The 16,688-nt window shown below is 41.9% G+C and overlaps 1 protein-coding gene across 3 annotated transcripts; it reads right to left on the bottom strand.

Annotated features, from left to right (window-relative positions):
- Window positions 1–256: 256 nt before the first annotated feature.
- Window positions 257–9,669, bottom strand: LOC106567681 (protein C-ets-2-like). 3 transcript variants are annotated; one of them, XM_014137246.3, is made up of 10 exons: window positions 9,367–9,669; window positions 8,493–8,562; window positions 6,929–7,049; window positions 6,097–6,216; window positions 5,578–5,778; window positions 5,318–5,404; window positions 4,923–5,126; window positions 4,455–4,724; window positions 4,169–4,287; window positions 257–3,998 (listed from the first exon to the last, which is right to left on the bottom strand). In XM_014137246.3, the coding sequence occupies exons 2-10, from the start codon at window positions 8,553–8,555 to the stop codon at window positions 3,783–3,785; spliced, it is 1,401 nt and encodes a 466-aa protein (XP_013992721.1). In that variant the 5' UTR covers window positions 8,556–8,562; window positions 9,367–9,669; the 3' UTR covers window positions 257–3,782. The 3 variants fall into 3 exon arrangements, with proteins under 3 accessions (XP_013992721.1, XP_013992723.1, XP_013992722.1); XM_014137248.3 differs by having other exon boundaries at window positions 5,318–5,392; XM_014137247.3 differs by having other exon boundaries at window positions 9,363–9,602.
- Between the last annotated feature and the right edge of the window lie 7,019 nt (window positions 9,670–16,688).

Genomic DNA, 16,688 nt, shown 5'->3' with positions numbered 1-16,688 from the left:
AAAACGGGGTAGTGTACATTGACACTAGTTGCGCATTGACACTAAACAAAGACAAAACTTGTACTTTGGCAAGTTCACTAAACTTCACTTCATTCTTGGTGTGACAGATTGTTATCCTATGAGGCTTAAGAAAGTATTTATTTGAATCAACTCAAATACATTTTGGTACTTAACTAAGTGTTCTTTCAAAACTTGGCCAATATAATTATCTACTACCCACTATAATTAGATATCAACTGTCAATAAAAGCGTCATATAAAAATAAAGCTTTTATTAAAATGTCATAAAGCCATTTACCATTTGAAAACCACAGAAAGGCTGACAATGTAATTATGATTAATAAGTTACACGGGTATATGGTATGCCGATGACATGCACAGCTTAAGTTACAGCAAACAGCACAGCATGTTGCACTGCCAATGATATATTCAGAGCTCAGACGTTGTAACAAGACCGAAATTCGATTAGAACATTTGGTTTTACGATAACCCTGTTGCTTCACATGTCAATTCAAAATGTTCTAATCGAATTTCGGTTAGAACATTTTGTTTTACGATAACCCTGTTGCTTCACATGTCAATTCAAAATGTTCTATATTGTTAATAATTCAACAACAGAATTCTTAAATTGATCTTAATTTTTCATTGTGTTATACAATATCAATCAATAGAAGAAGAGGTCAAAAATGATTCAGAGAACATATACACAACCCTTTTGTTTGAGAAATAACATTGCGCACCTGCTAAAATGTACTCCATCTTTGTGTGTCCGTCATCAGTACAATAACTTGAAAAAGGCTGCCTTATTATCTTCAGTGAATATTCAGTGAATATGAATTGTATTACAAGTATGGTAGTCCAATGTTGTTAAATATAAAAACAAAATACAAATATAGTTTAGAATAAACCATATAGAGTGCCTTCAGAAAGTATTCACACCCCAGTGTGTGATGAAAGTAGACTGAACCAGTTTTTCCTCTAGGATTTTGCCTATGCTTAGCTCCATTTCGTTTATTTTTTATCCTGAAAAGCTCCCCAATCCTAACGATTACAAGCATACCCATAATATGACGCAGCCACCACCATGCTTGAAAATATGGAGAGTGGTACTCAGTAATGTGTTGTTTTGGATTTGCCCCAAACATAACACGCTGTATTCAGGACAAAAAGTTAATTGCTTTGCCACATTTTTTGCAGTATTACGTTAGTGCCTTGTTGCAAACAGGATGCATGTTTTGGGAATATTTGTATTCTGTACAGGCTTCCTTCTTTTCACTCTGTCAATTACGTTAGTATTGTGGAGTAACTACAATGTTGTTGATCCATCCTCAGTTTTCTCCTACCACAGCCATTAAACTCTAACTGTTTTACAGTCACCATTGGCCTCATTGTGAAATTCCTAAGCAGTTTCCTTCTACTCCGGCAACTGAGTTAGGAAGGATGCCTGTATCTTTGTAGTGACTGGGTGTATTGATACACCATCCAACATTTAATGAATAACTTCACCATGCTCTGCTTTTTTACCGATCTAACAATAGGTAGAGGTAGTCATTGAAAAATTGTGTTAAACACTATTATTGCACACAGAGTGAGTCCATGCAACTTATTATGTGACTAGGTAAGAACATTTTTAATCCTAAACTTATTTAGGCTTGTAATAACAAAGGGGTTGAATACTTATCGACTCAAGACATTTCAGCTTTTACATTTTTATTAATTTGTAAATGTTTTGAAAAAACATCATTCCACTTTGCCAATATGGGGTATTGGGTGTAGGCCAGTCACAAAAAAATCTAAATTTAATATATTTTACATTCAGGCTGTAACAACAAAATGTGGAAAAAGTCAAGGGATGTGAATACTTTGAAGGCAGTTTACATGTCGCTTTTGCCACATGTTGCTTTGACCACAGAAAAAGAAATAAACAATAATCGAGGCACAAACAGATCCCTTGATAGACCTGCTACAAAACATCATTAGAATAGCTGCTACACCATTACATTCAACCTTATATGCATATTCATAGATTTTTTTTTAAATTTAACCTTTATTTAACTAGGCAAGTCAGTTAAGAACAAATTCTTATTTACAATGACGGCCTACCCCGGCCAAACCCAGATGACGCTGGGCCAATTGTGCGCCACCCTATGGGACTCCCAATCACGGGCGGATGTGATACAGCCTGGATTCAAACCAGGGACTGTAGTGACACCTCTTGCACTGAGATGCTGTGCCTTAGACCCGCTGCGCCACTCGGGAGCCCAAATAACAATTGTCCTTTTCGATAGAGTTAAAATGCAGTAGCCACAATGACTGGTATTTCAGTTGAGCTGCAAGCTGGTCAGCAGGACAATGCATTACGAAGCACAACAGTAAAGGGAATCTTAGCTATTCCAAAAAATCAAGAATACATTCTCCATCGAAACTCCTATTTAAGGCCAGGCACCATTTTTCATCTACCTATCAATTTTGAGATTTGTTGCTATTTTGGTCCATTAATATTTTCAAAAGTAAACATAAAATGTAAAAATCTTGATGAAAATATATATTTTCTTTAGTTTCTCATCAACATTTTAATGAATTTTAACCACTTTAAAATGAACATACAGCAATAATTTCAAAGCTCACTACATTAAATTACACATGATTTAAAATCACACTTCATAGACTATATTTAGCTAGTAACTTACTCTGAAGAGATAGTGATTGTGTCTAAATAGGCATTTGGCATTTGGTAGTCTAAATTCAGTGTACTTGTCTTTAGCTGCCATTTCCCATAAGTCCGACTCTTCCCACACTCCAGCTTCAGAAGCATCTGCATTTACCAAATTTTTTTGGGTTATCCTTAGATATATTCTCCAGACTTGCCCAGAGGGAATTGTTGATATGTTGTCAATGTTGTATTTTCGATAAAAAATGAATTCAGAAAATGCGCCAAATGGCTGTCTTTAGTATTTTACAGATAGAAAGATTAAAAAAAAGAAGTATTTATCCACAACCTGCTCTGGACAAGTCTGGTCCTGGAGTGTCTTAACAAAAGGAAACCAAAATATTGAAACTGACTTTATCCAGTGTCCAGAAAAATGGATATGCGCGATATGGAAATATGAGATGTTGAGATATTGCCTCGTTTGTATATTTTAATAAAATATTTCAGAATAATTGTAATACAAAAAAGGATTACGTGTGTCTACATTCAACTGGTAAAAGTTGATTGTGAAAATTACCCCATGAGGGTGTGGTGCCTAACCTTATGGTGCTGGAGCCGCCACCTCAAAAGCATTCTCATTTGGTAACCCCAAGATCACTCACAGTATGTAAAAATGTCCACTATTCAGACTGAAAACACCACACTTGCTGAGTATCAGGCTTGAATGAAAAAATCTGCTATGTTACAGTGATCGCAATTATCATCTGTGCAATCGACAGCTTTCCACTTTGCAGATGGATACAGAGCTGATCCATTACAATTTGCACAACAACACTTTCACTCAGAGGGAACGCTTGATTTAAATACTGGCACCCCTCTCAACCAAAGCTTGCACAACAATGCACATTGATGGCACAAGAGCCAAGACAGGAGTGGCTGCTCCAAATTAGAGATGTCGCTGCCTTACCACCAGTGTAGCGACTGTCAGTGCACATCACTCAGTGCCACCTGTTTAATGACCAGAAATGACCTTCAGGTGACCTGTACCATTAGCAACTTTTGCTAGGTTGGGGTAGTGAGGCCCCATTGACTCAATCTCTAACCCCTTCCCTTTCGATAAAACGGCAGTTGATTCAATCCTCAGTGTCAGGCTGGACCCCCAGCATGATGTGGAGCTCTTCGGCCGAGTAGCCCAGAAGGTTCTGCAGGTCGCAGACGAAGCGGTAGACGTAGCGTTTGCCCGAGGTCTTGTGGATTATGTTCTTGTCGTAATAGTATCGCAGGCCACGGCTCAGCTTCTCGTAATTCATCTTGGGTTTGTTCTTCCTGCGGCCCCAGCGTCTAGCCACCTGGGGGAGAGAGAGAAAGATAAACACCAATGGAAAATAGAACCATTTACTTTATATTGATGTCCTCTGATAGCTCTTGTGTTGAATACTTTTCTGGTCCTGTAAACCCTTGTGGCCATATCCTCCACAACCTGATATACACATATTGTATGAGGCCAATTGACACTCACTTCATCTGGGTCGGTGAGTTTGAACTCCCAGCCGTCTCCGGTCCAGCTGATGATGGCCTGACAACTCTTATCAGTCAGGAGCTCCAGCAGGAACTGCCACAGCTGGATAGGACCACTTCCTGTTGAGAGGAAAAAAGAGGCAGAGGAGTCAGAAGGCAATCAAAAGGCATCGTTTGCTTATACTCAGCTGCAGTGTACTGTTTTGAACTGGGGTTGACAGAAAGATGGATAGTATTCCATACAAGATGAGATGTGTTTGATTGTGTCACCGGGTTCATGAACTCACCAGTAAAGCCAGCCAGCACTGCAGCAGCTATGACAGGCTTTCCCAATTCCACAGGCTCGTTCCTCTCCTGGACGTAGTCCTTGAAGGACAGGCCCTGCTTCTCCAGACTCAGTGGGCTGCTGTTGTACTCGTCCTCAAAGCTGTCGTGGGACGGCACCCTCTGGTTGTCCGCCAGGGAGGATTGGCTGCCCCAGGAGTGTAGCATGGACTCTGGCCCCTCGATGCTATCCACACTCTCCAATGAACACAAACTCTGGTCCTGGGACAAGACTGTGGATAAACAAAAAAGAAGAATGTTTAGTTCACCTGAAACTGGATAAGGTTTAGGAACTATCACTGAAACTGAACATCTTTTGGGAATCGTTTACATGTTGCCTTGTTTTTTTCTCTAATGTGATTTTGATTGAAAATGAACACTAATTAACATTGATTAATAGCTTCTAGACAACAGTGGGTTGGCCTACTCACAGGCTTTGGAGAGCTGCCCTGTGCCTGGGTTGCTCCTGACGTAGCTGACGTTGACCGTGCTTAGCTGGGGCTTGGAGAACATGGAGAACTCCTGATCTGGAGTCAGCAGGGCGGTCTTGTCTGAGGTCTCAAACAGCTCTCTCAGCAGACTGTCGCTGTTGTCAGGCACCTGCAGGGCACACTGGGTCTCCTCCAGACTGAAGCCTGCAGAAAGAAGAGAAGAACAAACAAACGCCCACTTAGCGCATCTCATCACATCTACCTCAGAGACATCTCTGGACAGCTTAAGGCTTCTGTTGTTCAAATGAAGCTGAAGCCAAACTGTTTTGTCTATCTGATGTTTAATTAGATTTGAAGCCTCTGGTGTTTAGTTTGTTTTTCTAATGGACACTCACCGCTAGAGCTCATCCAGTTAGTTACGGCGGGCACAACACTGCTGAGGCTTATGGATTCTTCTCTCTCTTGACACTCTGGAAGAAATTCTGTTATTTGATTTTAGCATGTATCTTTTAGCCAAAGGGTACAATAATTCCACAGGACAAAAAACATTTCCACCCTAATACAACATTTTGATAGGTGTCAGAAACCTACTCTTTCCGCCATCTGCCTTCCACACAAACACCATCTGACTAAAAGGTTCCAACGCCATTGTTACCTTTCATCATCTGGTCCAGGTGCTCCCACAGGATGTCGCCCACAAAGTCTGGAGCCAGGTCCAGGAAGCTCTCCTTACCCAGGTCATACAGCTCCTGGCCGTTCATGTCAAACTTAAAGAAATGGACGTTGGCCAGGCTGAATTCACTGGCCGCCCAGTGCAGCCACTGCATCACATGCTGCTTGGTCCACTTACGAGGGTCTGTGAAAGAGAGAAAGTAAAAAAGATATAAGGCTTAATATAATTTCAAATTACAAAAAATTTCAGCCACAATTCCATGGACACCTCACCAAATTACACCAGTCTTCATCTTGATTTTACTTAACTAGGCTTACTTTTTAATGATTAAAGAAAACTTCCAATCCAAATTGGGTAGAACATTGGCAGGAAATACAGCAAGGAAACAAACACAAAGTTAACTTAATATCATCCTTGTAATTAAAAAAAAAAATAGAATGGAAATTAAGAAAAAGGGAGGACAATAAGTGATAGAATGAGCAGGTGTAGGAGGTGACTCACTGTTGGAGATGCCATAGCAGCGTTGGACCTTCGAGAAGCCACTGAAACTGTCCTTCAGGGCCTGACTCATCACTGCCTTACTGCACGGGGTCAACAGGGGAACAGAGCAGGGGCCCATGTCTGGAGAGAGAAAACAAATGTTTGCTTACTCTATGAATCAACCTTCTAGACCTTTCTTATGTAATAACATTGCTTTAACAGTGTCATAACATGGTTTAATGTTTCCACAGCACCCCTCCCCCGCACCCCTCCTCACCCCAACCCCCCCAAAATAATACATAATAATAAAATAAAATAAAATTGTGAACTAACACTCACACTTGACTTTGCTACTTTATTGAGGAAAAATATATTTACTATGACTGTGATATGTGGTTGGTCCACCTAGCTATCTTAAGATCAATGTACTAACTGTAAGTCGCTCTGGATAAGAGTGTCTGCTAAATGCCCAAATATAAATGTTAAAATATATATATTTAAATAGGGTTCAGGCAGACTAAAATGGCTAACTGCCATGGACCTGGATGGGAGTTTCACTTACAACGTTTGGGTTCTGGATAATTGTTAATCATAAACTATGTAACCACATATCAACAATTGTTTTTCTGTTAATCATTAATTAAAAATCATTTGTATGCCAGCAATCAGTTGATCTACATTGTTAACTTTGTGACATAATGTCTGGCGAATAACTGACTAATAGAGTTGTGAAGAGTTTGGTCTGACTTTGGGCTAGGGTGATTAGTTGGTATAGGTGTTATGAAAGTGACTGGTGTAAAGTAGAGGGCTAGAGTGATGTGGCACTCGTTGGTAGGATGTGGTGGGGGCATACCGTGTGAGAAACAGTTGAGGCCAGAGGGCACCTCCTGAAGAGACTGGTCATCGTCTGAGGGGAGGAAGTATCCAGAGAACAGAGACATGGGATCTTCAAACAGGTCAAAGGCTGCTTGCCGCTATAAAGGACAAACACATAGGAAAACAACACACTGTTAGTTAATAAAAAAAGACACAAATTGTTTTCTTTGGCCTGATCATTTGAGAAAGCCCCATACTACTGCATGTCTACATAATTGGATAAATTAGGTGAGACAAGTATAGCCCTGTCCTGATGACCAACAGCTGATCACCCATAGATACTGTGAATCATTTAGGAAAAACTTAATTCACTTCTTCAAACAGAGTCTTATAAGATAACAGGGCAGGCAAAAGCAAAGAGAGAAAAAATACTTTATGTGGGCACTCCCTTTCAGCAGAACCAATCTGTCATCACTAGTCAAACACATCAGGCCTTTTATATTCTCCCAGCCAGGCTGGCTGTGAACCACTGGGAGAGGACGACCATATATGGTGTTCCTGTTCCGTAGCGTAGCAGACCTAGAAACTTCCCTTGAGGCAGCTGGCATTCGTTCAGCTCTGAGCAGTTCAGCTCTGAGGGTTCACACAAACAGCGTGGGCGGCTGCTTTGTGAGAAGAAAACAAACTCCACCCACTCCTCCCCCTCCATCAGCCTCTCTCCCTTTTCCCTCTCCCTCATCCCCTCTTCAAATCAGGTTAGGGAAACCAGACTCTTCTTCACAATTTGATTAGCTAAGATGGAGCCCTTTTGAGACGAGCTCACTGTTTGAATCTACACTGTACCCATCTCAGCATTAGCCCTTTACAGATGCAGATGAGACTTCTAATGACGTTATACTACCAAGCCGCACATGAAACCTTAACAAATCACTAGGACATTGATAGTAGTGATGTACGCTAAAGTGGCATAGGTGCGCCTGAAAGTCTAATACTGTAAGGCACTTATGATTTTTTATTAAAATAAATTGAGGGCTAACTCCCCACACTCGAGGTGGAGAAACAAACACCATCTCCTTTGATCCATAAAGTGTTTAATGATTTGTCTATTTGTCCTTAGAAAAGGTAGGCTGGCACAAACAGGGCCCTCAAGGTCCTGAGAGCCTTTTTTCTTCCTAGTTGCCAAGGGGACGAATTACTTTAGTGGCAGTAGAGAAGGTGGAAAAGACAAAGCCTCTCCTCCATCAGCTCCCCAATTATCCTCACGTTTAATATGTTTGGCTTTATCCTCTTATCTCTTCTCTTATGAAGAAGGAGGATAGCAGCCACGAGTGTGCTGCAACACATGCAGGGTTTGAAAATAAATCTCTGCTGACTTTTGATCTTTGTAAATGTGCGTTCTTAACTAAGTAGCCTTGAGTAAAGGGTGGTCCAACTCCAGTCCTGGAGAGCAATTTGGTGTGCAGGCTTTTGATCCAGACTTGCATTATCAGTTGTGATACAGTAGTCCTATATGTACTATACACAACCATCTCCAGCATTACAATGTATGCAATTGTCCTACTCATCTACTGTATTAGTGGCACAGCCTTGTGAAGTCTCACCTTGAGGCTGGAGCGGTAGCAAGTCGACAGGGGGGCCACTTGGTCCATGCTGAGGTCACACATCAGGAATCTATAGGTCAATTCAACAGAAAAACTTTATGAGAAACACTAATACACAAGTAATGACATCACACTGGATGAAAATTAGTATCATATCTTTCTCTGATGGTTGTAATACATTTTACTTCAATGATATTTAATTCTATGCAGCCTATAGATGAACTGTTCTCCTAAATAGTAACAACTGCAACAACTACATATTATATTACAATGTCTTATTATATACTGAGCACATAATGGCTTAATAGAGCCTGAACTGTTAGACTATTAAGTGATAATACATAATATGCATAAAGCCTGCACATTGAATTCAATAGTCTAATGGACATTGACACACTTATTCAAAGCAATCTGAACATTTTGATATGGCTAGTTTGGGGAATTACTTACACATGTAAAAAAAAATATCTACAATTTCACACACACCATCATTTCCATGACATCACAAATTGCTGAGACATTAAATGCGCATAATTCTCTCATCGATCAAAAATGTAATGGTTCTCCGAAATGACTCGGCCCCTCGTCATAGGGCACCGTGTTTCCTCATATTAGATTAGCGGCCGCAAACTCAATAGTGTTTCCATTGACTAAGATTAATATCAGTGTTAAATTAATAATTACCCCAACATAAACCATGGAATGGATTTATCTTTGCGAATTCCACCCCCAAAAATGTTTTCGCAAATGTTATGCAGAACAAAAACAAACTATTAACGAAAGCGGTACTGAGTCAAATGCAACATTGACAGATTGTCTGGGAATATATCAAAGAACGGGAGAAGAGAGACAAATAAGGGAACAACCTACCTACCTGTTGAATTGATCGGCGGCTTCTTAAAACAGCAACAGTGTAAATTACAATCCTTTTCGATATGGAAAAATTATCCTATTCAATATTGTATGTTCACAAGCCTTTTGTAGCCTACTTTCCAGATACAGCGATCAGTGTAAAATGCAATCAAAACAATGCAGTCTTGTTTGTTCGTGTGTGTGTGTGTGTGACGAGTGTATCCAGTCAACGAGGAAGTGCAGCTCTTTTTGCTGTTGCTCATAGCGCGCTGTGTTGCTCATTCAGTGGGAGGAGCGAGCTGTGAACAAATGGCCAGTAGCAGTGCGTGGATGAAATCTCTCAAGCCAAGCCAGGGGGAAATACTTATAACAAACTGTGTTGTGATAATTGCCTTGTTTGCTATAAAATGTTTCATATGCCTTGCCACCGTGATATATGAGCCTAATGCCAAAACAATAAGAAGACACAGTGGCAGAATACATTTAACCACACCTTTGTTTCATCACAAAACCGGAGGGTCCTCAGAGCAAATTGCATGTAACAAACAGTTAGATGACCTAACATGGTCAATCAAGTTAATGTTAAGGACAGTTTTGGACTTATAAACAACTATTGATTTATAAAACCAGAGAGTTACCGCAAATCCCAAAGCAAACATGAGCTGCATCCACTATTCCAGCACCATTTCAACTTCCAACATTTGAATATCACCAAATCACCTATGCTAAGTCTAATACAGTGACAACTAAAAGATTCCAAAAACAATTTAGTCCAATCAACATAAGCTAGATATCATGTGGCTGTCCATTGTTCTGATTTCTGTGTGTGTGTGTGTGTGTGTGTGTGTGTGTGTGTGTGTGTGTGTGTGTGTGTGTGTGTGTGTGTGTGTGTGTGTGTGTGTGTGTGTGTGTGTGTGTGTGCATTCATGCAAGTAGAAAATACAGTTGAAGTCGGAAGTTTACATACACCTTAGCCAAATACATTCAAACTCAGTTTTTCACAATTCCTGACATTCAATCCTAGTAAAAATGCACTGTCCTAGGTCAGTTAGGATCACCACTTTATTTTAAGAATGTGAAATGCCAGAATAATGTAGAGAGAATGATTTATTTCAGCTTTTATTTCTTTCATCACATTCCCAGTGGGTCAGAAGTTTACATACACTCAATTAGTATTTGGTAGCATTGCCTTTAAATTGTTTAACTTGGGTCAAACGTTTCAGATAGTCTTCCACAAGCTTCCCACAATAAGTTGGGTGAATTTTGGCCCATTCCTCCTGACAGAACTGGTGTAACTCAATCAGGTTTGTAGGCCTCCTTGCTCACACACACTTTTTCAGTTCTCCCCACAAATGTTCTATGGGATTGAGGTCAGGGCTTTGTGATGGCCACTCCAATACCTTGACTATGTTGTCCTTAAGCCATTTTGCCACAACTTTGGAAGTATGCTTGGGGTCATTGTTCGCGACCAAGCTTTAACTTCCTGACTGATGTCTTGAGATGTTGCTTCAATATATCCACATAATTTTTCTACCTCATGATGCCATCTATTTTGAGAAGTGCACCAGTCCCTCCTGCAGCAAAGAACCCCCACAACATGATGCTGCCACCCCCGTGCTTCACGGTTGGAATAGTGTTCTTCGGCTTGCAAGCCTCCCCCTTTTTCCTACAAACATATCGATGGTCATTATGGCCAAACAGATCTGTTTTTGTTTCATCAGACCAGAGGACATTTCTCCAAAAAGTACAATCTTTGTCCGCATGTGCAGTTGCAAACCGTAGTCTGGCTTTTTTATGGCAGTTTTGGAGCAGTGGCTTCTTCCTTGTTGAGAGCCCTTTCAGGTTATGTTGATATAGGACTCGTTTTACTGTGGATATAGATAGTTATGTACCTGTTTCCTCCAGCATCTTCACAAGGTCCTTTGCTGTTGTTCTGGGATTGATATGCACTTTCGCACCAAAGTACGTTCATCTCTAGGAGACAGAATGCGTCTCCTTCCTGAGCGGTATGACGGCTGCGTGGTCCCTTGGTGTTTATACATGCGTACTATTGTTTGTACAGATGAAAGTTGTACCTTCAGGCATTTGGAAAATGCTCCCAAGGATGAACCAGACTTGTGGAGGTCTACAATTTTTTTCTGATGTCTTGGCTGATTTCTTTGGATTTTCCCATGATGTCAAGCAAAGAAGCACTGAGTTTGAAGGTAGGCCTTGAAATACATCCACAGGTACACCTCCAATTGACTCAAATGATGTCAATTAGCCTATCAGAAGCTTCTAAAGCCATGACAACATTTTCTGGAATTTTCCAAGCTGTTTAAAGGCACAGTCATCTTAGTGTATGTAAACTTCTGACCCACTGGAATTGTGATACAGTGAATTATATGTGAAATAATCTGTCTGTAAACTATTTTGGGGAAAATTACTTGGATCATGCACAAAGTAGATGTCCTAACCGACTTGCCAAAACTATAGTTTGTTAACAAGAAATTTGTGGAGTGGTTGAAAAACAAGTTTTAATGACTCCAACGTAAGTGTTTGTAAACTGCCTGTCTTCCCTTGGCATCCATGAATACACACCACTGCAATTGGCAGCCCGTGCCCCTCAATGACTCGTTTACTAGGAAGCTGTGTCACTGGCCATTTACACTATACAAACGGCACTCACATAGCCACGCTAGCCACACCCTCATGTGGGTGCTAACAAGCTAGCAAACAAGCTAGCAAGCAGCTGAGGTATAACGTGGTCCTGGTTCCAGAGACATCACTGGATAGAAAATTCAATATGGCTGCCAATGCAGTGCCATATGTGTACATGTGTGTGTGACGTCCGAATTTAGTAGCTCTACTCTCATTCCTAACGATTTGTTGACTTTTTTTGCATTTAGCTTGTGAAACAGCCGTCTAGACATCATGGATGAGGTCAGTGGATCATCAGAAATCCGTATAGATGGATAGATATCTACGTAGTCAGTTTGCAACAAATATATATTTCGTTTGAAATAAAAAAGCTAATCTGAATGCAATGCTCACGAGTTCTGTTCACAAAACGATCAGCTAGCTAGCTAGCTTGGTCAGCTAATGTTAGCTAGCTATGTTTAGCTAGATAGATGGGTAATGGCATATATTTAAGGTGGTAAACACGGTAAACAGTGTTAGAAGTGGTTTTATATTATATATACCTCCTTCATTGTCCATACATTCACACAAGCACACCAAATGATTGGGATAACCTGGTTTGGTTATGTAGGCGTAGTCGCTCAACTGTCTGTCATTGTAAATTATACAAAAGTTGGGTCTAATCCTGAATGCTGATTTGTTTAAACTGCATTCCTGCCGGTGTCTATTCCACAAATTACCACTGGCTAAATCTATGACGTTAAAATGCCAATTTACTCTGTTCCATCTGACTGCATAATCCACTATCTCATTAGCCCAGCCAGGCAATGTATAAACTTGATCTCCACTATAAAAAGCATTTAGACATTATCTCACATTTCTTTTAGACTAACATGTAGTTTTCAACAGCGGAGCTTTGTATAAACCTTGCTGTCTGTCTCTCCGACATTTGCAACATTGTTTCAATTTTCAAAAGGTAAAAAAGGTCAAACAAAACGAAGTGCAGCTAGTTTGCAGTCTTTCCAGCTTCAGTTTGAAGTCATTGTGTTAGCTGTGTTGTTGGCTAGCTTCACTGAACAACAGTGTCCTGACGATTGAGCACATTTTCTATGCCAGGCGAAATAACACCTCATTAGCTCATTGTTATGGATGTGTTGTTACTCTGGCTGCACTGTTGGACGTGACTGTAAGTTAGCCGTAGTTGGCTAGCTAGCAATCAAGGGATAAGAACATTGCCAGCCAGTATGGCAATGGAACATTTAGAACGAATGACTTGGTCGCGTCCATAGATACAGAACAGAAAAACTGAACGACTGGGTCGCGTCTCTAGCAACCGAACCAATAGAACAAACGACCAGCCGACTTGTGTAGCAACCCTAGATTTGTGTCGGGACTATATCTTATGGAAGGATTTTTAATGAAAATATGTCAATCATTATTTGAGTGTGTTGGTAACCGGTTGTATAAAAGTTATAATGCCCTCTAAGCCAGTGTTAAGAGGATATATTGGAACGGTTTACCAGCCCTCAACTTCCTCTCAGGCCGAACAACACCCGTGACGATATATCGTCCAAACACCGGCTTCTTGGACATTAACACTTAAGCGTGTGCGTGTGTGCTCGTGCTGTGTTCAGTAGAGAACAACATTGTTGAAAGTTCAGATAGAAATGAATAGTCTAGATATGATATTTTGTGTCTCTCTGCCAAGTAGGTCTAGCAATTAATCATATCATCTCTATTCATTACATAGGGACTACTAGTATCTTCAATGTGTATATTGTCATCCACCTGAACTCAACTCTGTTGATCCTGTGCTGTATTGAAGGTCTTTGTTGAAGCTGGGTTGTGTTCATTAAACAACCAAGTTCCGATAGTATTATACCTCGTTTCACTGTGTTTTCTTACATGTTGTGCCTTCTGAACATTACCCTGTCCTTTATTTACTTCTTCTCTGTCCATCTCTGTAGAGGTGTTGTTATTATTGCTGTATTGACGATGTTGTCTTCTGTTGTTATTTCCCCAGTGGCCTGGCTGCGTTGGGCCGGGTTGTGAGGTGGTGGTGGTGGTCTCTGTGTGCTGGTTTTGGTGGAGAGGCAGAGGCTGGAGGAGTGGCTGTGGGTGTTGAGGTGGTGCCTGTGCCAGACCATGCCAGGGGACAGAGAGGGCTGAGTAGATAGCAGCTGAGGCGCCCTGCTTTGCCCTCCCTACAGACACTGGTAGGAGGCAGCCTCAGCAATGGAAATAGACCCTGGAACAGGTGAGGAACGGATGAGGGGAGACGACACACAGAGAAATACACACACGGACGTGGTACAGTACTGTACTACAACAAGCAGGCTTACCATCCTGCCCCCCCCCCCCCCCCCCCCCCCCCCCACCACACACACACATGACTTTTTTAGGCAAGGCTCATTCCACTGGAAATGAAATGTGTAGGCATATTTGATCCGACCCCCTTTTGAGAAACAGTTGACTCAGTCTCCAACTACGATAAGACAGTCAGTCATATCTTCTTCTTTCCCTTCCTGTCTGTGATTTACATTTTAGTCGATTAGCAGATGCTCTTAACCAGAGCAACTTACAGGAGCAATTAGAGTTAAGTGCCTTGCTCAAGGGCACATCAGCAGATGTTTTACCTTGTCGGCTCTGGGATTCAAACCAGCAACCTTTCGGTTAAAGGCCCAACACTAGGTTAGTCAGGTAAATCATTGATGTGACTGAAGAGGAGTAGAGATTATTTACCTTGTCTAAAATATTTCCCCTGAGGGGTAAGAAGGTGTGGCAACACAGATAGTAGGAGAGATATCTTCCACTGTTCTGTTCTCGCCAAAATATGTTCTTCCACACTCTCCCTCACGCACTTACGCACGCACGCACGCACGCACACGCACACACACACACACACACACACACATTCTCACACACAGTCCTCGCTGCTGCAGATCTTAGCCTGTACCAGTCTGTTTGTGCCATCATGCCAACTCCTTGTCACTCATGGTGATGCCAAATGTTTGGGTTGACAATGACAGCAATGGAGTTGGCAAGAGCACAAGTCTATGACCAAGTTACCGACACCTAGGCTTATTCCTGTAGCCAACTCACACTGCACCCCATACACACACTAACCCCAGTACCTGTACGTCCCCCTAGGAGCAGTAACTGTGTGGGTCTCTCGGCCCTCATCATGCCGGAACCTGTCCGTCACTCCTGGATCCCTGACCTCCCATTGGACAGCAGCCTGCTGTTTAAGTTCCTACTCTTCCTCTACCAGCTGGTGGTACTGTTCATTCAGTCCACCAACAGCTAATGGACCGTGTGGTGGTATCCTTACAGTCATCCTGCCGCTTCCACGTCTCTGGTGGGTTTTAGTACACACACACACACACACACACACACACACACACACACACACACACACACACACACACACACACACACACACACAAACACACACACACACACACACACACACACACACACACACACACACACACACACACACACACACACACACACACACACACACACACACACACACACAAACACACACACACACACACACACACACACACACACACACACACACACACACACACACACATTACATCTACAGGACCGTGTGGTGGTAACCCTATAGTCATCCAGCAGCCTTAACGTCTCTGGTTAGTAGTAATATAGACACACACAGGAGCACGAAGTCACACACACACACACCTGCATGCAGTCACAAACACACACACACACACACACACACACAGCCACCTGCTGCCTCTACCTCTCTGGTGAGCAAACACACATACACACACAAACACACACACTTGCTTATGGTAGTCCATCGTATCCGATGATGACTTTCACTTCTGAGTTAACGGTGAATTCTTTGGTGACTGTAGAGTCCAAACCAAGAACGGAAACTTTATTGCAGGTGGGGTATATGCAGTCTGTGTTGGCGTGGACAGGCATGGTTGTATGTCTCCTGAGCTGTTTTTGCTGTCTCTTTGTGCTCCTCTCCTCCTCCCACCTCTGTACACCGCTCTGCCAGAGCTGCCGCCAGGTGGAACGGTCGGCAGCAGCATCCTGCTGCTTGTGGTGGTGACTGTAGGTGACCCAGGCTTCACAGCTGTAAATAAGTGTGGGGATGCAGACGGCTTGATAGACGGCAACTTTGGTGTAGAGGTGGAGATCCCTGTTTTGGATGACCCTGCGTCTGAGTTTCCTGGGGGCAGCTGATGTAATTCCCTGCTTACAGTATTGAAGGCCTTGGAGAAATTGACAAAAGCCATGAAAAGGTCCTGATGTTGTTCACGGCACTTCTCCTGGAGTTGCCGTGCCGTGAATATCATGTCGACCGTACTCCTGTTCTTTCTGAAGCCGCATTATAACTCTGGCAGCAGTTCCTCTGTGACGTTGTTCACCAGCCTGTGTATTTATATTTGTATTTATTGTGGATCCCCACTCTTCCTGGGGTCTGGCAAAACTATGTCAGTTATACAATTTTGAAAACATTACAATACATTCATTACAGAATTCACAACACACTAAGTGTCTGCCCTCAGACCCATACTCCACTACCACATATCTACAGTACAACGCAAAATCCATGTGTACGTGTGTGTATAGTGCGTATGTTATGGTGTGTGTATGCATGTGTCTGTGCCTATGTTTGTCTTACTTCACAGTCCCCGCTGTTCCATAAGGTGTATTTTTACCTGCTTTTTAAATCTG

The sequence above is a fragment of the Salmo salar genome, chromosome 13 (genome assembly GCF_965601325.2).
Source record: "Salmo salar chromosome 13, fSalSal1, whole genome shotgun sequence".
Taxonomy (NCBI): Eukaryota; Metazoa; Chordata; class Actinopteri; order Salmoniformes; family Salmonidae; genus Salmo; species Salmo salar.
The sequence above is the reverse complement of the archived record's forward strand: the minus strand, read 5'-3'. Positions and strand labels throughout refer to the sequence as shown.

What these genes read in the sequence shown, in the direction of transcription:
- LOC106567681 (XM_014137246.3), bottom strand. Translation starts at nt 8,555, where the DNA reads ATGTGTGACCTCAGCATGGACCAAGTGGCCCCCCTGTCGACTTGCTAC. An exon ending in GCTACCGCTCCAGCCTCAAG is followed by an intron (nt 7,050 to 8,492) that starts GTGAGACTTCAC and finishes TGTCCTTTATAG; the next exon opens with CGGCAAGCAGCCTTTGACCT. An exon ending in TAACTGGATGAGCTCTAGCG is followed by an intron (nt 5,127 to 5,317) that starts GTGAGTGTCCAT and finishes TTCTTTCTGCAG; the next exon opens with GCTTCAGTCTGGAGGAGACC.